Source organism: Molothrus aeneus, chromosome 2 (assembly GCF_037042795.1).
Source record: "Molothrus aeneus isolate 106 chromosome 2, BPBGC_Maene_1.0, whole genome shotgun sequence".
NCBI lineage: Eukaryota > Metazoa > Chordata > Aves > Passeriformes > Icteridae > Molothrus > Molothrus aeneus.
The window spans coordinates 116,394,072-116,418,839 of NC_089647.1; the positions used below are offsets into that span (position 1 = coordinate 116,394,072).

The 24,768-nt window shown below is 54.1% G+C and overlaps 1 protein-coding gene across 1 annotated transcript in view; it reads left to right on the forward strand.

Annotated features, from left to right (window-relative positions):
* LOC136571350 (chloride intracellular channel protein 6-like) overlaps positions 1-6,054 on the forward strand; it is a 28,860-nt gene extending 22,806 nt beyond the window's left edge. The window contains exons 5-6 of the mRNA XM_066571723.1: positions 1,434-1,615; positions 4,744-6,054. Of these exons, the coding sequence (XP_066427820.1) occupies positions 1,434-1,615; positions 4,744-4,905 (344 nt within the window). The 3' untranslated portion in view covers positions 4,906-6,054. The remainder of the gene's footprint in view (positions 1-1,433; positions 1,616-4,743) is intronic.
* Positions 6,055-24,768: the final 18,714 nt, after the last annotated feature.

Genomic DNA, 24,768 nt, shown 5'->3' on the forward strand with positions numbered 1-24,768 from the left:
TGGAAATCCAGAGGGTGTAAGCTCTGGAAATCTGTGCCTGTTCCCTCTTTTAATGGAGGATTCCAAGAGCTGGTGAAAGCAGATCTGCTGTCACCATGGCAGCACCAATTCCAGCCTCTCCTCACTCCTTCAGCTCTGGGGTCTGCAAGGCTGCACCTTCCCCAGAGCTCTGCCAACAGCCCAGCCCTCTGGAAGTGAGGGATTCCCTATTTTCCATGAATAATGAGGACTCCAGCCATTGGCACATCCCCAAAGCAGGACCCTCATGACCACCATGAATGGGCCTAGGCTGGACGAAGCAGGGTGAGATGAAATGTTAGGGAGAAATCCTTTCTTGTGAGGGTGGTGAGGCCCTGGCACAGGTTGGTTGTGGTGTCCTCATCCCTGGCAGTGCCCAAGGCCAGGCTGGATGGGGCTGGGAGCAGCCTGGGACAGTGGAAGGTGTCCCTGCCATGGCAGGGGTGACACTGGATGAGCTTTGATGTCCCTCCCAACCCAAACCATTCCAGGATTCTGTCGGTGTCCTTCAGCTCTCAGGCCTGATCCTTGGGTTGGCTTTGAACACCCCCAAGTGGCATCCCAGGGAGCTGTGTGATGGTGTTCACAGGGGTTTTATGTTGAAGGAAGAGACGAGGGTCTGACTCCATATTTCAGAAGGCTGATTTATTATTTTATGATATATATCACATTAAACTACACTAAAAGAATAGAAGAAAATGTTTCATCTCAGAAGGCTGGCTAAGCTAAGAATACAAAGAATGATAACAAAGGCAGCTGTCCCAGACTCTCTGTCCGAGCCAGCTGTGCTGTGATTGGCCATTAATTAGAAACAACCACATGAGACCAATCCCAGATGCACCTGTTGCATTCCACAGCAGCACATAACCACTGTTTACATTTGTTCCTGAGGCTTCTCAGCTTCTCAGGAGGAAAAAACCCCAAGGAAAGGATTTTCATAAAAAGATGTCTGTGACAGACCTGCTGTTGCCACTCCAGCCTGGCTCTGAGCACCCCAGAGTGGCATCCCAGGACCTGCTGTTGCCACTCCAGCCTGGCTCTGAGCACCCCAGAGTGGCATCCCAGGACCTGCTGTTGCCACTCCAGCCTGGCTGCCCTGCCTTGGGCCAGCACTGGCCCCGTGGCTGCCCGGGCAGGAGTCAGTGTGAAGGCAGGGCCGGGCCATGGTGCCAAACCCCGCCCCACAGAGGGGTTTGAGGAGCCATTCCTGGTAACACAGCCCCAGGATGGTTTTTCCCAGAACTCCCTTTAGCTCCTTTATCCCAGCATTAAGGTTTAAGCCTGGGATCAAGGAATTGCAGGAGCTGGCACAGCCAGATGTCTGGGCGGGTGCCAGGAGACAGGATGCAGGAGTCGCTTGGTGTCACGGGGACCTTGGTACAGCCTTGAATGATCTTTTTATTGTCTTAACCCAGATTTGGAAAAATCTTTGCTTAAAGCCCTGAAGAAGCTGGACAACTATTTAAATAGCCCCCTGCCTGATGAAATCGATGCTTACAGCACGGAGGAGATCGCTGCTTCCAGCCGGAAATTCCTGGACGGAGATGAGCTCACTTTAGCAGATTGCAACCTCCTGCCAAAGCTCCACATCATCAAGGTTTGCATTTGCCTTTTTGGCCTCCTGGAGAGAAGGGAGGGAAGCACAGCAGCTCTGAAATCCTTCTCTAGATTGTGGAAACTTCCCCCAAAAAATTCCCTTGATGGGGAGATCCTTAAAAAGTTTTGTGCTAGGATTGAGAGATGGACGGGACTTCTGTTTCTTTGGTCTTCAGGTTGTTGTTCATTTTTCTCTTATCAATAGTTTAGTACTCCTCTGCATCTCAGACTTAGAGTATGAAGAGAAAGGCACCAAAAGTCACCAGCCACACAGGTGTAAGGTCTTTTAAAGTTATTTTGTTCAATTAGCTTTTAGAATGTATTTTATTTCTACCTCTCTACCTAAAATAATATGAATATATAACATTAACACCTAGTAACTAATTATTTGTCTGTTCACACAACATCTGATTGTGGCTCTTTCTAACCAATCCCCCTGTGCCCCCAACACTGCAGAAAATGGAGCAGATGAGAAACAAGAAGGAGGTCAGACAGTGCCCCAAATCCTCCATCTTGTCTCCTACCCACCTCCACACCAAAAACCCAAAACTCTTGAGTTTTTCACCCTGTGATAAACTTTACCACTGTCTATTTCACACACAGGGATTCCAACTCATCCCAAAGGCTTGGAAGCTTTCTCCACGGATGAAGGTTAAAAGCAGGGTTCTCCTGGGGGCCAGGTTAAAAGCAGTGTGTGTTCTCCTGGGGGTCAGGACTTCTCAGGACAGGCAGAGAAACATCCTCTGTGCCCTGGGTTCCAGCACTAGATGGCAGAGGGATCCTTTCTCTATTCTGGGGGCACTCCCAGGGACACTGAGGCCATTTCCTCACAGCCAGGGTGATCCTTACTTTGATGGCTGCAGGTCTGGAGGAGCTGTTTCCTATCTGTGCTGTGAGTGCAGTGCCTGAGCTTCTCCCAGCCACAGGGATGAGATGAGTGCTGGGTTCAGGGCTGCAGAGGTGTTCTCATCTGTGTTTCACATGCAAAATTCACATGAGCACAGCCAAGGAAGGCTACCTTGGATTGTCCATCCCCATTTCTGTCTCTGCCATGTTTAATTTCCAATTCTGACAGGGTGGCCTCCACCCAGTGCCTCCCAGGCAAGGCTCCCAGCCTCCTCTTGCAGGACTGTGGAGCATCCACACACACCTGAATGTGGAAACCCAGGGCACCAGGAATATTTCTGTGTCTGCTCTGGGGTGCCCTGACCCCCAGGGCAGCACTGACTCTGACCCTCATCCATGGAGAAAGTTTCCTAAACTCCAGAATAGACTGGAATCCACTAAGGTGTGAAATAGATTTTTATAGAGAGCAGTGCAGGTGCATCACTTGGTAAGACATTGAGGTTTTGGGGTTTTTAGTGTGTTGTGGATGGAAGCAAGATGGAGGGCACAGGGTGTTGTCCTGGGTTTCTTCTTCATGCTTCTTCATAGGTTTGGTGGCATTTTGTAATAGGGTGGAAAAGTCTGCATTGAGGGCTCTTTGGGATCAGTTATTGGGTTAAAAGGGAAAATAATCCAGGTGTCAGTTCTTCATTGGATAGTTTAGCTTTAAAAGACCTTGGCACAAGAGATTGTTGGCCATTTTTGTGGTGCTTTTCCAGTGCACTGAGCCTGGTGTGGACAGCGTGCAAAACTCTGGATAAAACTCTAATAAACAAGAACCTGAAGACTGAAAAAATCCAGTACATCTCTCTTTCCTGACACAGAACCACCCCAGGAGGGTCTCCCCCAACAGGGGAGCCCCCTGGGAGGGCCCAGCCAGAGTCCCAGAATTCAGGGAATCTGTGACAGGTACCCCAACACCTGAACAGCTCCAGTGGCCTGGGACTGGTGTTGTCACAGCCCAGAAGGCTGGAGAGGGGTTTTTCACAAGGGCATGGAGTGACAAGACAAGGGGGAATGGCCTTGAGCTGAAGGAGAGAAGGGTTAAATAGGGTGTTGGCAATGAGGAATTGTTCCCTGGCAGGGTGGGCAGGCCCTGGCACAGGGTGCCTAGAGCAGCTGGGGCTGCCCCTGCATCCCTGGCAGTGCCCAAGGCCAGGCTGGGCACTGGGGACAGTGGGAGGTGTCCCTGCCATGGCTGGGGTGGCACTGGGTGGGATTTAAGGTCCCTTCAACCCAAACCATTCTGTGATTCTGTGATTCTACTCTGCCAGGCTCTGGAAGAGAAATGACCACACTGGAATTTCACTGGTTTCAAACAACAAGGTCACTTCAGGAAGTTTCCTGTTAGACTCCCACTCTGTCGGAGGAAGAGGGGATCCAATTGTTTTCCAACACCTCCACAAGTGAAAACTTTGCCCAGCCATGTCCTGGCTGATCCTACTGCAGACAGCAGCCAGGGATGGGCCCTTTCCCACACTCAGGCACAGCAAACCTTGGGAAGCAGCCAAGGCCAGCATGGGGGAGAATCCCCTGGGGTCAGGGGGATGTCAGAGAGGGATGCAGGAGGAATGTCACACTGCCACATCACCCCTACTGCCTGCAGGCAGGGATCAGGGCTCAGCCAAGAGCTGTCTTCCCTGATCATTTGAAATTAAGGCTTTTAATTAATATTTTCTTATTTTTATTCATATTTTATTTCATATTTTTCATATTTTATTTTTAAATATTATTATATATTAATTAATATTTTCTTATTCTAATTCATATTTTTATTTCATATTTTTCATATTTTAATTCATATTTTCCCTTTTTTAAAATTCATATTTTTCATTTTTTTAATCATTTGTTTCTGTGAAATTTTTCAAGTTTATTCCTGTAGGTTTCAAGTTTATTCCTGTAGGTTTATTATGGTCATTCTGGCTTAAGTTTGCTGGGTTAACCTGTATCTCTTCCAGTTTGTTCTACTGGTCCCCATGGCTTTGCACATCTTAAGCAAGGTGTAGACAGAAATAGAGATTCAGACACAAAACAAGTCCTTTGCAGGGAGTTCAGCAACTTTCTCCACCCCATGTCTTCTTTTTATGTCTTTCCCTCTTCTTTGCCCTTGGTCACCAACAGCACCAGACTCACAACTGGAAATGAAAAATGGGCATAAGGAGTAGGCTTGGGATGTTTGGGGTTTTTGCAGATTATATGTGTAATGATGTTTTTCTTCTTTATTCTTTTTTCTTTTAATGAAAGGTCGTTGCAAAAAAATACCGAAATTTTCACTTCCCACCTGAAATGACAGGGATTTCCAGATACTTGAAAAATGCATATGCAAGAGATGAATTCACAAACACGTGCCCTGCTGACCAGGAGATTGAATATGCTTATTTGGATGTGGCAAAGAGAATGAAGTAACCTGAAGATGCCTCTGTTTATTGCTTCTGTGATGGACAACAGCCAAGCTGGAAACGCAAAAATCAGCAGAGATTCTGCAGTGTGATTTTAAGTTCTGCTATTGGCCAATCCTTTTATAATGATTGTATTGCATTATTTACTCCTTCTTAAATTAAGTGTGTGTGTGTGTTTGTGTGTCTTGCATGCTGGAAAGTTGGTTGTCCATTCCAAGGGAAAGGCATCCATCAATGGTAAGGGTTTGTAGGATTTAGGGGAGCTGTGTGGGTCACACACTTACAGCAGTACCACAGACTAAGTCACTGCATTTTGGCAAGAATTAGGCCTGTTTGAACACTTTGAACCTTTCATTAGTGCTGCCTCTGGTCTGTGCTTCACAGCTCTTGCCAAACTTCACCTTTGACTGGATGATTCCTCTCTGCTTCACTGCCCTGACCCAGCAGCCCCTGACTGACCCAGGGGAGAGCCCAACCTGCAGGTGGGACCACACCTGGTGTCCCCCAGGCCTATCCCCTGGGCTGGAGCCCCATGGGGCAGCTCCACCATGAACAATCCCATTTCCCATTGCAGGAGTCTCCTTTGGTGTGGAAAAGACAGAAAGAACGGAGAATTCCTGCCTTCCCTATTGTATTTGGGTTCCCCTCCAGATGAAGGAAGCAATGATGAATCTGACTCCATGTTCTCAGAAGGCTAATTTATCATTTTATGATACTATATTATATTAAAGAATACTATACTAAAACTATGCTAAAGAATACAGAAAAGATACAGACTGAATGCTAAAAAGATAATAATGAAAACTCGTGACTCTCTCCAGAGTCCCAACACAGCTAGGCCCTGGTTGGCCAATGAGTGAAAATAACTTACACCAGAAACCAATGAAACAATCACCTGTGGGTAAAAAAATCTCCAAACACATTCCACATGAGCACAACACAGGAGAATCAAATGAGATAAGAATTGTTTTCCTTTTTCTCTGAAGCTACTCGGCTTCCCAGGAGAAAAATCCTGGGCGAAGGGATTTTTCAGAGAATGTGAATGTGACACTTCCCCTCTGTCAGAGCTGCAGAAATCCTCAAACTTCCCTCCTGTGTCTCCCCCAGAGAGAACGCTGGCCTAGGGGCTCTCTGCTGATGGATTTTGGGCAAGGGAGGAGGGAGACACTTGGCTGTCACTGTGGGCAGAGGAAATGGGTGAACACCCAGCCCCAAATACTCATGTGGGTTTTGTCATCCTTCAGTGATTCTTACTTGGTTTTGGAAAGCTGAGAGGAGGAGGAGGAGAGGGCCTAAGAAAGGAACAATCCTTGGTGGATTCTCTGTATTTTCTACCTCTGTCGAGGTCAGGATTGAAGGCACTCGAGATGGTGTTTCATGTTTGGACTCAGGTGTTTATTGTTTCCTATCATTGCTACAGCCTCACAACCATGAGCTCTACAGCCTTTCATTAGCAAGGCATGAAATGGCGAACAATATCTTGTTACAAGGTCTTTTAAGACTAAACTATCCAATAAAGAAATTACACCTATTTTCCCTTTTAACCCAATAACTGATCCCAAAGAGCTGCAATGGGGACTTTTCTGACCAATTAGAAAATGCCACCCAAACCCATGGAGAAGAAGGAAGACAAAGGTGAAGAAGAACAAGCTATGTCCACCCTAAAACCTCCATCTTGCTTCAAATTTATTACTATATTATAAAACCCCAAACTCGAAGTTTTCTACCCTTTGATATTACACACTTGTAACCAACTATACACCTGTAATCCCTGTGCTATTAATTAATTTTGGAAGTCTTCTACACAGCTGCAGGTCAAATGCAGTGCTCTTCTGCGAGTCTGTGCCTTTCAGCACAGAAAGTTTAAAATTCTCAGCCTCCAGGACTCCAAGAATCCTTCTGTACCCCCTGCCAGGAGAGGACAGCTGGGAGGGGTCAGGCTCTGCTCCCAGGGAACAGGAACAGGACAAGGGGAAGCGGCCTCAGGCTGGGCCAGGGCAGGCTCAGCTTGGACAGCAGCAGCAATTTGCCCATGGAAAGGGAGCTCAGGCCTTGGCAGGGGCTGCCCAGGGAGCTTTGCAGTGCCCAGCCCTGCAGGTGTCCCCTGCAGGTGGCACTGAGTGCTCTGGGCTGGGGACAAGGTGCCCATGGGGCACAGCTGGCACTGCATGGGCTGGCAGGGCTGGGCCAGCCCCAGGGATTTGGGGATTCTGTGAGAGTTATCCCAGAAGAAAGAAACCCTAATGCCGGAGAGAGGCCCTGCCCTGGGGCAGCACAGGAGCAGCCCCGAGGCTGGAGGTGCCCAGAGCGGCTCCAGCCCCGGCTGCTCAGCCCTGAGCCCTGCGGGGCTGCCCAGCAGGAGCAGCAGAGCCCCAGAGCTGCTGCTCCAGGCCTGCCTGCGCTGCTCTGGGCTCTGTGGCTGCACAGCCCCGTGCAGCTGCTGCCCCAGGGATCTGTGGGAGCAGCACGGAGCTGCTGCTGCTGCTGCCCGGGCTGGGGCTGCAGCGGGGGAACCCCTCCCGCCCGGCCCGGGGCTGCTGCAGGCAGGCAGGGCTGCTGAGGAACAGCCCCGGCCGGGCTCCCGGGCCACGGGCAGCGTCCCAGCGGGGCTGTGCTGGCTCCGCTGTGGCGGCTGCACAGCCCCGCTGCCAAGGGCTCTCTCCCAGCACAGCTCTCTCTCAGCCGGCCTCAACGTGCGCCTTCAGTTCGCCTGCAGAGAGCAGCGCCAGCCCTGCCCTGCCCGCCCGGCCGGCAACTCTGCCGCTGGGCTGGGGCTGAGCACTCACTGCTCACAGGGGACTCCGGGGCACTGCCTGCGAAAATACATCGGCACCGCTGAGAGACTGCAAAGGAAACCTGGGCACTCTGCTCTTGTGCCTTTTTAGTAACTTCATTAGAAAACACACAGATTCTTAAATAATTGGAACAGCGTTCTTTATCTGGTAATTTCCTGGACATTATAATGTATGGTAATTAGAACTTATTGTATATTCATGTTTTTATATCATGAGCTGTAGTATAAATATACAATATGTACTAAATACTAAGTATGTTCTAACTTACCTATCCATTAAATGTTATCTTCACTTCTGTATTCTTAAATTATTCTTCCTATTCTTCTCATTCTACTCCTCTTCTTCCATAATAATTCTATTCTATTCTATTCTATTCTATTCTATTCTATTCTATTCTATTCTATTCTATTCTATTCTATTCTATTCTATTCTATTCCTCTTGATAATATTCTTCCTCACTGAATTTTGAAAATGTTCTCTATCCTGTTCCTCTTCTTTGCATTCTTCATCTCTTGCTTTTGTCTTCATCGTTTCGGTTCTCACTGAGCTGTCCTCAGTGGAAGATGCCATCAAGGTTGGTCCAGTGGACAGCACAAGTGACCGTGAGCTGTCCAAATTGGAAGAGGCCATCAAGCTCTTCCCAGGGGAAAACAGCAATGACAAGAAGCTGTCCCCAGTGGAAGGTGACAATGAGCTCCCAGTGGGAAATGGACACGAGAGAGTAGCAGGAGCTGGGATGGGGAGAAGACAAAAGATCCCATGAGGAGCTGTCCTTGGGTGAAGAGAAGCATGAAAAAGAGCTGTCCCAGGGGAACAGTGACAGTGACAAAGAGCTGTCCCAAGGGGTTAACTATGAGCATGAGAAGCTGTCCCCAGCAGATGTCACACACCAGACAGAGCTGTGGTGTGGGAAAGACTATGATGTCCAAGACATGTCCCCATGGGAAGAGGATGACAATAAACAGCTCTCCCATTGGAAAGAACATGAGGATGAAGAGCTCTGCAATTGGGAACAAGATGAGGATGAAGAGCTCTCCCATTGGAAAGAACACGAGGATGTAGAACTGTAGGGCTGGGGCTGTCCTGTGGCAGCGTGGCTGTAATATATGTTAGAAATAATTCATGCTCGAAAAGAATGTATTTTATAAAGATTGTGAAATCCAAAGGAGTCTCTGACCACAAGCAGCCTGAGAGGCAGACATCTATTCAAACTCTGAAATTCCTGAAGGCTGCAGGAAAACGATCAGCATTTAACTTGGATAATGATTGGCATTTAGCTTATGAATAGACCCGGCCAGCACGATGATCACTGCCATCCTGAGCCATCAGAAGATGCATAAGAGGGATCATTGCCCTGTTGATAGATTCGATCAAGATAGCAGAAGCCTTCAGAAAGATACATGTGAATACTCGACTTCCTGGGATTTGATCAATGCTAGCTATCAAGCAGGAAACGGAGATTGTCCAGCTCTGCACAGTGAAAGAACCAACTGTGAATATGCAGAGTTACAAAAGAAAATTGACCTCCTTTGCCTCAGGCACAATAAACTGTATAAAACATGCCCGCTAAAAGCAGCTCTTGTGAACAAGGAGGGGTCCGATGCGATAGAGGTTGGATCCAGGTTCACCCAGCGCCGAACCCGGGCTCGACACTGTCTCTTTGGCAGTGTGGTTTTGAGGTTTTGGGTATTTGGGTCACAGAAAAGGATAAAGAAATCTTTCAGCATTTTTGATAATTTGGCTTTCGATTGATCATTTATATAAGAGACCAAAGCCTCTCAGGGCTCTGGGCACAGCAGGGGCCAAAGGCCACAAGTGCGGGGCTGCTCCCAGCCAGTTCCTGGCTGCTCCGCTGATGTTGGGCTGCCGGGGGTGGCCCTTTGTGACACGGGCACACGGTGTCGGGGCCCTTTGTGATGTGGGACGTGCTGGTGGCCAGAGAGCCTTGTGACATCAGGGAGCCCGGCCCTGGCTGAGGGTGTCTAAGGGGCGCAGAGCCCTGCGGTGCCCAGTCACAGGAGAGCCGCTCTCTGTGCAGGAAGCAGCTCCCTGTGTCTGTCTGCGCTGGACGCCCACAGCGACAGAGGCCGACAGCGAGAGACAAGGACAGTGAGGAGGACAAAGGCAACTCCAACTCCCGGTCGCCAGCCCCTTGCCCAGCTGGCTGGAGGCCCCCAGCGGGCAGTGGTCGGGGACAGTGGGCAGGTCAGTCCTGCCCCTGTCACAGACTGAGGAGGAGGAGAAGCCCTTTGCCCAAGTGCACCGCGAGCTTTCCCAGTGGGAAGCTCTGCAAGAGAGGTATCCTAAAGAAGTGCTGAGAGTCCAAGAAATGTCCCAGCAGAGATCCAGGAGCAGCCAAGAGCTGTACCAATGCCAGGTATGTGTGAGAGTTGGGGAAGTTTCCCAGTGCAGAGGTAGGACACACCAAGAGTTCTATGAACAGAGAGAAACTGTCACAGTCCGGGAGCTGTAGCAGTGGGGAGAGTCCTCAGTGAGATGTAGCAAGAGGTGTGCGAGTGGGAAGAAAGCCAAGAGATATCCCAGTGGGAAACCAACGTGAGCGAGCAGTGGAAGATGGGATGGGGAGAAGACAAAAGATCCCATGAGCTGTCCCTGCAGAGAGATGTGAGTGTCCCAGAGGATTCCCTATGGGACGATGCCCAAGAGCTTTCTTAGGGGGAAGGTGAGGGCTACCAAGACCTCTGACCATGGGGACAAGATGTGCACTGTCACATGTCCCCATGGGCAGACAGGAGAGAGCTGGAATTGTCCCAGGTGAGAGCCAGCAGTGCCAAGGAGCTGTCCCAAGGAGCAGACGCTGCAGCCCAGGAGCTGCCCTGGTGGGACGATGGGAGTGAGCGAAAGCTGTCGCAGTGGGAGGAAGATGTGAGCAGGCAGGAGCTGTCCCAGTGGAGAAATGCCATCAGCTCTGAGATGTGGGACAGATCCTTGCTAGCAGGGAGTGACAGGAGCCTGAGCCTTGTCCCCCAGGGGGCCCAGCTGTGGCAGCCCCGTGGGCACAGAGGAGGCAGCAGAGGCAGTGCCTGCCCCAACCAGCGCCTCTCCTTCCCTACAGAGTCCCACGGAGGCCGAGCCGGCAGCTGCTGCTCTGTCCAGAGCTGCTGAGGAGGAGGAGCCCCCCGAGCCTCTCCTGTCCCCAGGGGAAGATTTGGGAGAAGAAGAGCTGTTGCCAGGGGAGGATGATGTGAGCTCCTGTTCTGAGGAGAAGCCTGAGGGCTCATGGAAGGACGAGGAGAACTCCCAGCTGTGTCCTTCATCCTGCGATGAGGAGCTGTCCCAGGCAGAAGAGGCCACCGAGCTCTCTCCAGGTGACAGCAACAGCGAGCCAGAGCTGTCCGAAGAGGAAGAGGCAATTGAGGACACCCCAGAGGACAGCACAAGTGACCAGGAGCTGTCCTCAGTGGAAGAGGACATCAAGGTCAATCCACAGGACAGCATGAGTGACCAGGAATATTCCCAAGTGGAAGCGGCCATCAAGGTTGTCCCAGGGGACAACACGAGCGACGAGGAGCTGTCCTCATTGGAAGAGGACATCGAGGACCTTCCAGAGGACAGCAGGAGTGACGAGGAGCTGTCCTCAGTGGATGAGGACCTCGAGGATGTTCCAGAGGACAGCGCCAGTGACCAGGAGCTGTCCTCAGATGAGGAGGACATCGAGGACATTCCAGAGGACAGCAGGAGTGACCAGGAGCTGTCCTCAGTGGATGAGGACCTCGAGGCCTCTCCAGAGGACACCACGAGTTACCAGGAGCTGTCCTCAGTGGACGAGGACCTCGAGGACGTTCCAGAGGACAGCGCCAGTGACCAAGAGCTGTTCTCAGTGGATGAGGACCTCGAGGATGTTCCAGAGGACAGCGCCAGGGACCAGGAGCTGTCCTCAGATGAGGAGGACATCGAGGACATTTCAGAGGGCAGTAAAAGTGACCAGGAGCTGTCCTCAGTGGAAGAGGACATCAAGGTCTCTCCAGAGGACAGAACAAATGACCAGGAGCTGTCCTCAGTTGAGGAGGACATCGAGGACATTCCAGAGGACAGCGCCAATGACCAGGAGCTCTCCTCAGTGGAAGAGGACATTGAGGTCTCTCCAGGGCACAGAACACGTGAGGAGAAGCTGTCCCCTCTGGAAGAGAACATCGTGGTGGTTTCAGGGGACAACCTGGCTGATGAGGAGCTGCCCAAAGTGGAAGAGGCCATCGAGCTTGGCCCAGAGGACAGCACGGCTCTTTCCCCAGAGGGGCCCAGCTCTGGCAGCCCCGTGGGCACAGCGGTGGCAGCAGGGGCAGCCCCTGCCCTGCCCAGCTCCTCTCCTGCCCCGGGCCGTGCCACGGAGGCCGAGCCGGCAGCTGCTGCCCAGTGCGGAGCTGCTGAGGAGGCGGCAGCGGGGTCAGTGCTGGCAGTGCCCGAGAGGAGGAACGGCTCCAATGAGGAAATGAAATTCTGGCAGTTCTTGGATGACCTGGAGCCTTTCCTCATTGGAGACCCAGAGCTGTCCCAGGAAGTTTCTGGCTGTGAACAATGCATGGGGGAAGATCTGCCGCACAGGGAAATCACGAGTTACTACCAACTCTCTCACTGGGAAGAATATTTGGGCCAAGAACTGTCCCAGGGAGAATTCAGCCGCTCCCAAGACTTCTCCGACTGGGAAGATTCCATCAAGCAAGTTCTGCCCAGAGGAGATGTCATCAGGCGTACAGAATTTTCCCTTTGGGAAGAATACGTTGGCCAAGACCTTTTCCAAGGAGAAGCCGGCACTGGCCATAATGTGTCCAGAGGGAATGGCCACAGACCCTCAGGACACTCCACTGAGGAAAACAACAGTGACATGGGCCTCGTGCAGCAGAACTGTGAAGATGAGACCAAGCACGGCATTGGGACCAAGCCCTTGGCCCCAGAGGAGGATGAGTGGGACGAGGTGAGCATCCTGGAGCTGCCCCCAGAAGAGGACAAAGATCAGCAATGGAAAGGTTTTGGGGCAGACGAGCTCCCGGTGCCTTTCCCTCCGGAGGCCTGGGCCGAGTGCCCGGCACAGGAGCCGTGCAGCCAAGGGCCGGCGCCTGCCCCGCACAGCCCCCCCAGCCCCTGCCCTGCCCGGCTGGGAGCCCAGGCCCTCCGCGGGCAGCCGGCTGCCCCCAGGAAACGTCCCTCCCGCTTCAGGCGGGCGCTGCGGGCGCTGCGGGGGCTGTTCCGTTGTGCCTGCCTCAGGCCACAGCCCGAGGAGTGAAACAGGAAAAGATGAAGAACATAAAGAAGGAGAGGAAGATGAAAAAGATGAAGATGACCCCTGCGGCCGGTGCCGCTGCTCTGGTGTGGGAGCAGCAGCTGTTGGGTTCGGCTGGAGGGGCTGAAAGATTGCTGCTGCAGCTCCTCCAAGGCAGGGAAGGGAAAAGCTTTGGCATGGGCCAGCAAAGCCAAGCAAGCCCAGCAAAACCGTAGCAGGCAGAGCCAGGAACAGCTGGGCAGTGAGGCTTGGAAAATGGCCAGGCAAAGAGGCCAAAGCTGCCCCCTTCCCCGCCCCACACACACCCGGCCCCGGGCCTGGAAGGTGCAGCAACCATTTCTTGGGCACAAAGCAGAGGCTCCTGGAACGGACTCTCAGCACAAACCACTGCAAGACAACGGCAAAGATGACCAAGAAGATGAAGACAACAAAGAGGAAGAAGACAAAGATGACGACTAAGAAGACAAGATGGAGATGGCTAATTTAAGGATCCATAGAAGAAGAATAGTAATAAGAATTTAGAAATACTTAGAGAAGAAGACTACTAGGAATAAGAATTTCAAATATGTAGAAGAAGAAGAAAAGAAGAATAGGAATATATAGGAATAGGAATAGGAATAGGAATTTAGAAATACAGAGAAGTAGCAAAGAAGAAGAGTAGTAAGAGAGAGTAGTACAAAGAAGAAGAAAACCATTAAGAAGAATAAGAATAGAAAAATAAAGAGGAAATTGAATGAATAAATAAAACTAAGAAATAATTTCTTTTTATTTCATATTGTATATTTATATTACAGTCTATGATATAAAAACATTAATGTGCTATATGGTGTAATTACAATATGTTACAATGTCTCGACACTGTTACCATTCTTGAAGAATCTGTGTGTTTCCTAATGAAGTTACTAAAATGGCACAAGAGCAGAGTGCCCAGGTTTCCTTTGCAGTCTCTCAGCGGTGCCGATGTATTTTCGCAGGCAGTGCCCCGGAGTCCCCTGTGAGCAGTGAGTGCTCAGCCCCAGCCCAGCGGCAGAGTTGCCGGCCGGGCGGGCAGGGCAGGGCTGGCGCTGCTCTCTGCAGGCGAACTGAAGGCGCACGTTGAGGCCGGCTGAGAGAGAGCTGTGCTGGGAGAGAGCCCTTGGCAGCGGGGCTGTGCAGCCGCCACAGCGGAGCCAGCAAAGCCCCGCTGGGGCGCTGCCCGTGGCCCGGGAGCCCGGCCGGCTCAGAAGGGCAGCGCCGGATCGGCGTGGGCAAGGAGCAAGGGCTGCTCCTTGCCGGGCTTGCTGTGCCTGTGAAGGGGCTGCAAAGGCTCTGGTCCCCATTTTCACTTCTAGTTTGCACACAGAACATCAGCAGAAGGATCTTGCTGCTGAGCCTGTGGCTGGAGCCTTGGCCCCTCTGCTCCCCTGTCCCTGCCCAGGGCTGCTCAGCAGAAAGCAGCTGTGGAGTCACTTCTGGAGTCCGTACAACTCCTCCACGACACAGCGCTTGGGGCTGGCAGGGACCTTACAGCTCATGTAGTTCCAGCTGATTCTCTCCTGCTCTGTGTCTCCTCTCTCTGACAGGAGTTTCCTCTTTCTTTCTCTCTCCCTTCCTCACACTTCTTGTGCAGTCAAATCCGTGTTGTTGAATAAAATCCCTCTGTTGCACTCCCATGGTCCCATTTGCCCCTTAATTGGGGCAGAGCCATCTCCCCCTCATCGCATGATGACACGTGGGCAGGGACACCTTCCACTATCCCAGGTGGCTCCCAGTCCCATCCCCGTTTTTCGTTGTTTTAGGATAACTTTCCCAGAATCCCAGGATCACAGCTCCAGGGACTGGAGCTCCTGCTCAGCCCCTGCAGCAGCTCCGTGTGGGACAGCAGGGCCGGGTCCTGCCCAGCCCCGGGTGGCGCCGCTGCCGTCCCGGTGAGGCCGCGCTCGGGGCCGTGTCCCTGCAGCCCTGCCGGGCCCCGCTCTGTCCCTTGGCTCGGGGCCGTGTCCCTGCAGCCCTGCCGGGCCCCGCTCTGTCCCTTGGCTCGGGGCCGTGTCCCTGCAGCCCTGCCGGGCCCCGCTCTGTCCCTTGGCTCGGGGCCGTGTCCCTGCAGCCCTGCCGGGCCCCGCTCTGTCCCTTGGCTCGGGGCCGTGTCCCTGCAGCCCTGCCGGGCCCCGCTCTGTCCCTTGGCTCGGGGCCGTGTCCCTGCAGCCCTGCCGGGCCCTGCTCTGTCCCTTGGCTCGGGGCCGTGTCCCTGTTCCCGGCAGAAGCCACCAAGGAGGCTGCCAGCAGCTTGGGGTTCAGTGTCACATCTCACACAACTGGGTCCAGGGGTGACATTGTCACAGCCCAGCCCAGCCCCTGGGGCCGCTGTCCGGGTGCATTTGGAAGGGCACGGACACAATTTCAGCGCCATCTGTTTTTGTGCTCTGTGAAAAATGGGTTTGTGATTTGTGTTCATTGGTAATTGTATCTGCTGAGTCAAAAATAGATGCAAAGAATGGGTTGGAAACTTTCTGACCCAACAGCTTAATAAAGCATGGAAATAACAGAAGTAGAGTAGAGTACAAGAGATGAAGTAAGAAGATGACTGATGCTTAGAATAAAATAGAAGAAGTTATGGTAAAACTAAGAGGTATTGCAAGAAAGCAACTAAATTCTTCTGTGTAATAAAAACCTTGATGCACTAAACAAAATCATGTGGCAGACACCAGTGTAAGGCCTCCCTCCAGAAGACCACATAAAGGACCGGAAGCCAGCGTGCACCTGGGAAGATGATGAAATTGCTGATCTCAGCTCATTCATATTTGCTGATTGGGACTAACTAAACACATTAGAAATGCTATGGGTAAAAAAGTAGCCCGTTTTTTTAAAAGGTTGCAGAGTTCACAGGTTGGGCTAGTTGCTGCCAGGGTGGAGTTCTAACTGTTTGTTGTAATCACCTGTCCTTATCGTTAGCTACTTGTTGTTGATGGTTAAGAATTCCCCCTTTTGTCCAGTGGCAGCCTGCTGCTTCCTGGAGGATGGCAGCCAGACGGTGAAGAGGAGGGGACATCGGCGTTGGCATGCAAATGACATCAGAGCCAGCATGCAAAGGAACAAATCCCTCACCAAACCTAGCCAAAAACCCCTAAAAATACCAAGCCAACATGGAATTGATGGTTCAAAGTGATGTCTAGACATGAGGGACAGAATCCAGTCTCTGCTAAGAGCCTTTTTACCCCTCACCCTAATCTAAGATGTCAGCTGGACAGAGGATCTCGAATGCCAACTCATGAAAATGAGAATCTTTGGGTGCTCTCCTGAGGGCAGAAGCCCCAGCTCTGCCTGCAGACTAGCGGATACAGCTGCACTCTTCCTCCTCCTCCTCTGTGCCCTTCCTGGGTCCAGCAGTAGCAGCATAAGCGTGACCGGACAATTCTCCCCACCCGAGCTGATCACTTTTAAAAAAGGCATTAAAAAGGAGGAAGATCTCCTGGCTTATTAATTTCAGGGAAATGCTTTGTAGGCCAAAAACCAGTAGATATACTTTGCCGAACAAATAAGTGGTGTGTGCCGTGAATAGAGCAGTGACTCCCTGGCCACTCAGCTCTGCTAGCTTACTTTCTTGACAAGAAAAGATATAAAAATGAAATTGGGTTTAGCTCTGGAAATTTTCTCTCATGCTCCATGTTTGTGTGGCCCGTGCGGGCGGAGCGGGGCTGGCGGGAGCCGCGCTCCCCTCAGAGCCCCTGAGGGCGGCGGCAATGGCGGCGCCGCTCCCTCAGCGCCCGGCCCGGGCCCCGGCGGGCGGGGAGCCCTCGGCAGCGCCCTGCGGGCAGCAGGGAGCGAGCCCCGGCCCGGCCTCTGTGCCCGTGGCGCCGCAGAGGCCAGGGCAGAGCTGCAGGAGTCGGGGCCTCGGGCACCGGCCCGAGGCAGCTGCAGCAGCCGGGCCCGGCCTTGTGGCAGCGCAGGAGGCTCTCGTGGTGCCGCTTCCCCAGCCCGGCCGGGTGCCTGTGCATGGCCCCGGCCTTGCGCGCTGCCCCTGTCCCGCTCAGCTTCCCGTGCCCGGCAAAGGCGCCGAGGCTGCGCTCGGTGCCCCCGGCTGTGACTGCTGAAGGCAGGGCCGAGCCCCGGTGCCCGGCAGAGGCCTGAGGGACACCCCTGCTCCCCGGGCTCTTGTGGCTCCTGGAGCCGCTGCCCACGAGTGCCCGGCCCGTCCGTGCGGCCAATTCCTGGTGCCCTGGGCAGCGCAGCCGGCAAAGCCAGGGCTCTGCACTGTGGGGCTGGGGCTGTCCTGTGGCAGCGTGGCCAAAGCCCCTCAGGGCTCTGGGCACAGCAGGGGCCAAAGGCCTCAAGTGCGGGGCTGCTCCCAGCCAGTTCCTGGCTGCTCCAATCATGTTGGGCTGCCGGGGGTGGCCCTTTGTGACACGGGCACACGGTGTCGTTTCCCTTTGTGATGTGGGACGTGCTGGTGGCCAGAGAGCCTTGTGACATCAGGGAGCCCGGCCCTGGCTGAGGGTGTCTAAGGGGCACAGAGCCCTGCGGTGCCCAGTCACAGGAGAGCCGCTCTCTGTGCAGGAAGCAGCTCCCTGTGTCTGTCTGCGCTGGACGCCCACAGCAACAGAGGCCGACAGCGAGAGACAAGACAAGCAACAAGGACAAAGGCAACTCCAACTCCCGGTCGCCAGCCCCTTGCCCAGCTGGCTGGAGGCCCCCAGCGGGCAGTGGTCGGGGACAGTGGGCAGGTCAGTCCTGCCACTGTCACAGACTGAGGAGGAGGAGAAGCCCTTTGCCCAAGTGCACCGCGAGCTTTCCCAGTGGGAAGCTCTTCCAGAGACGTACCCTAAAGAAGTGCTGAGAGTCCAAGAAATGTCCCAGCAGAGATCCAGGAGCAGCCGAGAGCTGTACCAATGCCAGGTATGTGTGAGAGTTGGGGAAGTTTCCCAGTGCAGAGGTAGGACACACCAAGAGTTCTATGAACAGAGAGAAACTGTCACAGTCCGGGAGCTGTAGCAGTGGGGAGAGTCCTCAGTGAGATGTAGCAAGAGGTGTGCGAGTGGGAAGAAAGCCAAGAGATATCCCAGTGGGAAACCAACGTGAGCGAGCAGTGGAAGATGGGATGGGGAGAAGACAAAAGATCCCATGAGCTGTCCCTGCAGAGAGATGTGAGTGTCCCAGAGGATTCCCTATGGGACGATGCCCAAGAGCTTTCTTAGGGGGAAGGTGAGGGCTACCAAGACCTCTGACCATGGGGACAAGATGTGCACTGTCACATGTCCCCATGGGCAGACAGGAGAGAGCTGGAATTGTCCCAGGTGAGAGCCAGCAGTGCCAAGGAGCTGTCCCAAGGAGCAGACGCTGCAGCCCAGGAGCTGCCCTGGTGGGACGATGGGAGTGAGCGAAAGCTGTCGCAGTGGGAGGAAGATGTGAGCAGGCAGGAGCTGTCCCAGTGGAGAAATGCCATCAGCTCTGAGATGTGGGACAGATCCTTGCTAGCAGGGAGTGACAGGAGCCTGAGCCTTGTCCCCCAGGGGGCCCAGCTGTGGCAGCCCCGTGGGCACAGAGGAGGCAGCAGAGGCAGTGCCTGCCCCAACCAGCGCCTCTCCTTCCCTACAGAGTCCCACGGAGGCCGAGCCGGCAGCTGCTGCTCTGTCCAGAGCTGCTGAGGAGGAGGAGCCCCCCGAGCCTCTCCTGTCCCCAGGGGAAGATTTGGGAGAAGAAGAGCTGTTGCCAGGGGAGGATGATGTGAGCTCCTGTTCTGAGGAGAAGCCTGAGGGCTCATGGAAGGACGAGGAGAACTCCCAGCTGTGTCCTTCATCCTGCGATGAGGAGCTGTCCCAGGCAGAAGAGGCCACCGAGCTCTCTCCAGGTGACAGCAACAGCGAGCCAGAGCTGTCCGAAGAGGAAGAGGCAATTGAGGACACCCCAGAGGACAGCACAAGTGACCAGGAGCTGTCCTCAGTGGAAGAGGACATCAAGGTCAATCCACAGGACAGCATGAGTGACCAGGAATATTCCCAAGTGGAAGCGGCCATCAAGGTTGTCCCAGGGGACAACACGAGCGACGAGGAGCTGTCCTCATTGGAAGAGGACATCGAGGACCTTCCAGAGGACAGCAGGAGTGACGAGGAGCTGTCCTCAGTGGATGAGGACCTCGAGGATGTTCCAGAGGACAGCGCCAGTGACCAGGAGCTGTCCTCAGATGAGGAGGACATCGAGGACATTCCAGAGGACAGCAGGAGTGACCAGGAGCTGTCCTCAGTGGATGAGGACCTCGAGGCCTCTCCAGAGGACACCACGAGTTACCAGGAGCTGTCCTCAGTGGAAGAGGACATCAAGGTCAATCCACAGGACAGCATGAGTGACCAGGAATATTCCCAAGTGGAAGCGGCCATCAAGGTTGTCCCAGCGGACAACACGAGCGACGAGGAGCTGTCCTCATTGGAAGACGACATCGAGGACCTTCCAGAGGACAGCAGGAGTGACGAGGAGCTGTCCTCAGTGGATGAGGACCTCGAGGCCTCTCCAGAGGACACCACGAGTTACCAGGAGCTGTCCTCAGTGAACGAGGACCTCGAGGACGTTCCAGAGGACAGCGCCAGTGACCAAGAGCTGTTCTCAGTGGATGAGGACCTCGAGGATGTTCCAGAGGACAGCGCCAGGGACCAGGAGCTGTCCTCAGATGAGGAGGACATCGAGGACATTCCAGAGGACAGCACCAGTGACCAGGAGCTGTCCTCAGTGGAAGAGGACATTGAGGTCTCTCCAGGGCACAGAACATGTGAGGAGAAGCTGTCCCCTCTGGAAGAGAACATCGTGGTGGTTTCAGGAGACAACCTGGCTGATGAGGAGCTGCCCAAAGTGGAAGAGGCCATCAAGCTTGCTCCAGAGGACAGCACGGCTCTTTCCCCAGAGGGGCCCAGCTCTGCCAGCCCCGTGGGCACAGCGGTGGCAGCAGGGGCAGCCCCTGCCCTGCCCAGCTCCTCTCCTGCCCCGGGCCGTGCCACGGAGGCCGAGCCGGCAGCTGCTGCCCAGTGCGGAGGTGCTGAGGAGGCGGCAGCGGGGTCAGTGCTGGCAGTGCCCGAGAGGAGGAACGGCTCCAATGAGGAAATGAAATTCTGGCAGTTCTTGGATGACCTGGAGCCTTTCCTCATTGGAGACCCAGAGCTGTCCCAGGAGGTGTCTGAGTGTGAACAATGCATGGGGGAAGACCTGCCCCACACCAAGTACAGCATCGGGACCAAGCCCTTGGCCCCAGAGGAGGATGAGTGGGACGAGGTGAGCGTCCTGGAGCTGCCCCCAGAAGAGGACCAAGACCAGCAATGGAAAGGTTTTGGGGCAGACGAGCTCCCGGTGCCTTTCCCTCAGGAGGCCTGGGCCGAGTGCCCGGCACAGGAGCCGTGCAGCCAAGGGCCGGTGCCTGCCCCGCACAGCCCCCCCAGCCCCTGCCCTGCCCGGCTGGGAGCCCAGGCCCTCCGCGGGCAGCCGGCTGCCCCCAGGAAACGTCCCTCCCGCTTCAGGCGGGCGCTGCGGGCGCTGCGGGGGCTGTTCCGCTGTGCCTGCCTCAGGCCACGGCCCGAGGACTGAAACCGGAAAAGGTGAAGAACATAAAGAAGGAGAGGAAGATGAAAAAGATGAAGATGACCCCTGCCGCCGGTGCCGCTGCTCTGGTGTGGGAGCAGCAGCTGTTGGGTTCGGCTGGAGGGGCTGAAAGATTGCTGCTGCAGCTCCTCCAAGGCAGGGAAGGGAACAGCTTTGGCATGGGCCAGCAAAGCCAAGCAAGCCCAGCAAAACCGTAGCAGGCAGAGCCAGGAACAGCTGGGCAGTGAGGCTTGGAAAATGGCCAGGCAAAGAGGCCAAAGCTGCCCCCTTCCCCGCCCCACACACACCCGGCCCCGGGCCTGGAAGGTGCAGCAACCATTTCTTGGGCACAAAGCAGAGGCTCCTGGAACGGACTCTCAGCACAAACCACTGCAAGACAACGACAAAGAAGACCAAGAAGATGAAGACAACAAAGAGGAAGAAGACAAAGATGACGACTAAGAAGACAAGATGGAGATGGCTAATTTAAGGATCCATAGAAGAAGAATAGTAATAAGAATTTAGAAATACTTAGAGAAGAAGACTACTAGGAATAAGAATTTCAAATATGTAGAAGAAGAAGAAAAGAAGAATAGGAATATATAGGAATAGGAATAGGAATAGGAATTTAGAAATACAGAGAAGTAGCAAAGAAGAAGAGTAGTAAGAGAGAGTAGTACAAAGAAGAAGAAAACCATTAAGAAGAATAAGAATAGAAAAATAAAGAGGAAATTGAATGAATAAATAAAACTAAGAAATAATATCTTTTTATTTCATATTGTATATTTATATTACAATCTATGATATAAAAACATTAATGTGCTATATGGTGTAATTACAATATGTTACAATGTCTCGACACTGTTACCATTCTTGAAGAATCTGTGTGTTTTCTAATGAAGTTACTAAAAAGGCACAAGAGCAGAGTGCCCAGGTTTCCTTTGCAGTCTCTCAGCGGTGCCGATGTATTTTCGCAGGCAGTGCCCCGGAGTCCCCTGTGAGCAGTGAGTGCTCAGCCCCAGCCCAGCGGCAGAGTTGCCGGCCGGGCGGGCAGGGCAGGGCTGGCGCTGCTCTCTGCAGGCGAACTGAAGGCGCACGTTGAGGCCGGCTGAGAGAGAGCTGTGCTGGGAGAGAGCCCTTGGCAGCGGGGCTGTGCAGCCGCCACAGCGGAGCCAGCACAGCCCCGCTGGGACGCTGCCCGTGGCCCGGGAGCCCGGCCGGCTCAGAAGGGCAGCGCCGGATCGGCGTGGGCGAGGAGCAAGGGCTGCTCCTTGCCGGGCTTGCTGTGCCTGTGAAGGGGCTGCAAAGGCTCTGGTCCCCATTTTCACTTCTAGTTTGCACACAGAACATCAGCAGAAGGATCTTGCTGCTGAGCCTGTGGCTGGAGCCTTGGCCCCTCTGCTCCCCTGTCCCTGCCCAGGGCTGCTCAGCAGAAAGCAGCTGTGGAGTCACTTCTGGAGTCCGTACAACTCCTCCACGACACAGCGCTTGGGGCTGGCAGGGACCTTACAGCTCATGTAGTTCCAGCTGATTCTCTCCTGCTCTGTGTCTCCTCTCTCTGACAGGAGTTTCCTCTTTCTTTCTCTCTCCCTTCCTCACACTTCCTGTGCAGTCAAATCCATGTTGTTGAATAAAATCCCTCTGTTGCACTCCCATGATCCCATTTGCCCCTTAATTGGGGCAGAGCCATCTCCCCCTCATCGCATGATGACACGTGGGCAGGGACACCTTCCACTATCCCAGGTGGCTCCCAGCCCCATCCCCGTTTTTCGTTGTTTTAGGATAACTTTCCCAGAATCCCAGGATCACAGCTCCAGGGCCGGGAGCTCCTGCTCAGCCCCTGCAGCAGCTCCGTGTGGGACAGCAGGGCCGGGTCCTGCCCAGCCCCGGGTGGCGCCGCTGCCGTCCCGGTGAGGCCGCGCTCGGGGCCGTGTCCCTGCAGCCCTGCCGGGCCCCGCTCTGTCCCTTGGCTCGGGGCCGTGTCCCTGCAGCCCTGCCGGGCCCCGCTCTGTCCCTTGGCTCGGGGCCGTGTCCCTGCAGCCCTGCCGGGCCCCGCTCTGTCCCTTGGCTCGGGGCCGTGTCCCTGCAGCCCTGCCGGGCCCTGCTCTGTCCCTTGGCTCGGGGCCGTGTCCCTGTTCCCGGCAGAAGCCACCAAGGAGGCTGCCAGCAGCTTGGGGTTCAGTGTCACATCTCACACAACTGGGTCCAGGGGTGACATTGTCACAGCCCAGCCCAGCCCCTGGGGCCGCTGTCCGGGTGCATTTGGAAGGGTACGGACACAATTTCAGCGCCATCTCTTTTTGTGCTCTGTGAAAAATGGGTTTGTGATTTGTGTTCATTGGTAATTGTATCTGCTGTGTCAAAAATAGATGCAAAGAATGGGTTGGAAACTTTCTGACCCAACAGCTTAATAAAGCATGGAAATAACAGAAGTAGAGTAGAGTACAAGAGATGAAGTAAGAAGATGACTGATGCTTAGAATAAAATAGAAGAAGTTATGGTAAAACTAAGAGGTATTGCAAGAAAGCAACTAAATTCTTCTGTGTAATAAAAACCTTGATGCACTAAACAAAATCATGTGGCAGACACCAGTGTAAGGCCTCCCTCCAGAAGACCACATAAAGGACCGGAAGCCAGCGTGCACCTGGGAAGATGATGAAATTGCTGATCTCAGCTCATTCATATTTGCTGATTGGGACTAACTAAACACATTAGAAATGCTATGGGTAAAAAAGTAGCCCGTTTTTTTAAAAGGTTGCAGAGTTCACAGGTTGGGCTAGTTGCTGCCAGGGTGGAGTTCTAACTGTTTGTTGTAATCACCTGTCCTTATCGTTAGCTACTTGTTGTTGATGGTTAAGAATTCCCCCTTTTGTCCAGTGGCAGCCTGCTGCTTCCTGGAGGATGGCAGCCAGACGGTGAAGAGGAGGGGACATCGGCGTTGGCATGCAAATGACATCAGAGCCAGCATGCAAAGGAACAAATCCCTCACCAAACCTAGCCAAAAACCCCTAAAAATACCAAGCCAACATGGAATTGATGGTTCAAAGTGATGTCTAGACATGAGGGACAGAATCCAGTCTCTGCTAAGAGCCTTTTTACCCCTCACCCTAATCTAAGATGTCAGCTGGACAGAGGATCTCGAATGCCAACTCATGAAAATGAGAATCTTTGGATGCTCTCCTGAGGGCAGAAGCCCCAGCTCTGCCTGCAGACTAGCGGACACAGCTGCACTCTTCCTCCTCCTCCTCTGTGCCCTTCCTGGGTCCAGCAGTAGCAGCATAAGCGTGACCGGACAATTCTCCCCACCCGAGCTGATCACTTTTAAAAAAGGCATTAAAAAGGAGGAAGATCTCCTGGCTTATTAATTTCAGGGAAATGCTTTGTAGGCCAAAAACCAGTAGATATACTTTGCCGAACAAATAAGTGGTGTGTGCCGTGAATAGAGCAGTGACTCCCTGGCCACTCAGCTCTGCTAGCTTACTTTCTTGACAAGAAAAGATATAAAAATGAAATTGGGTTTAGCTCTGGAAATTTTCTCTCATGCTCCATGTTTGTGTGGGCCGTGCGGGCGGGGCGGGGCTGGCGGGAGCCGCGCTCCCCTCAGAGCCCCTGAGGGCGGCAGCAATGGCGGCGCCGCTCCCTCAGCGCCCGGCCCGGCCCCGGCAGGCGGGGAGCCCTCGGCAGCGCCCTGCGGGCAGCAGGGAGCGAGCCCCGGCCCGGCCTCTGTGCCCGTGGCGCCGCAGAGGCCAGGGCAGAGCTGCAGGAGTCGGAGCCTCAGGCACCGGCCCGAGGCAGCTGCAGCAGCCGGGCCCGGCCTTGTGGCAGCGCAGGAGGCTCTCGTGGTGCCGCTTCTGCAGCCCGGCCGGGTGCCTGTGCATGGCCCCGGCCTTGCACGCTGCCCCTGTCCCGCTCGGCTTCCCGTGCCCGGCAAAGGCGCCGAGGCCGCGCTCGGTGCCCCCGGCTGTGGCTGCTGAAGGCAGGGCCGAGCCCCGGTGCCCGGCAGAGGCCTGAGGGACACCCCTGCTCCCCGGGCTCTTGTGGCTCCTGGAGCCGCTGCCCACGAGTGCCCGGCCCGTCCGTGCGGCCAATTCCTGGTGCCCTGGGCAGCGCAGCCGGCAAAGCCAGGGCTCTGCACTGTGGGGCTGGGGCTGTCCTGTGGCAGCGTGGCCAAAGCCTCTCAGGGCTCTGGGCACAGCAGGGGCCAAAGGCCACAAGTGCGGGGCTACTCCCAGCCAGTTCCTGGCTGCTCCAATCATGTTGGGCTGCCGGGGGTGGCCCTTTGTGACACGGGCACACGATG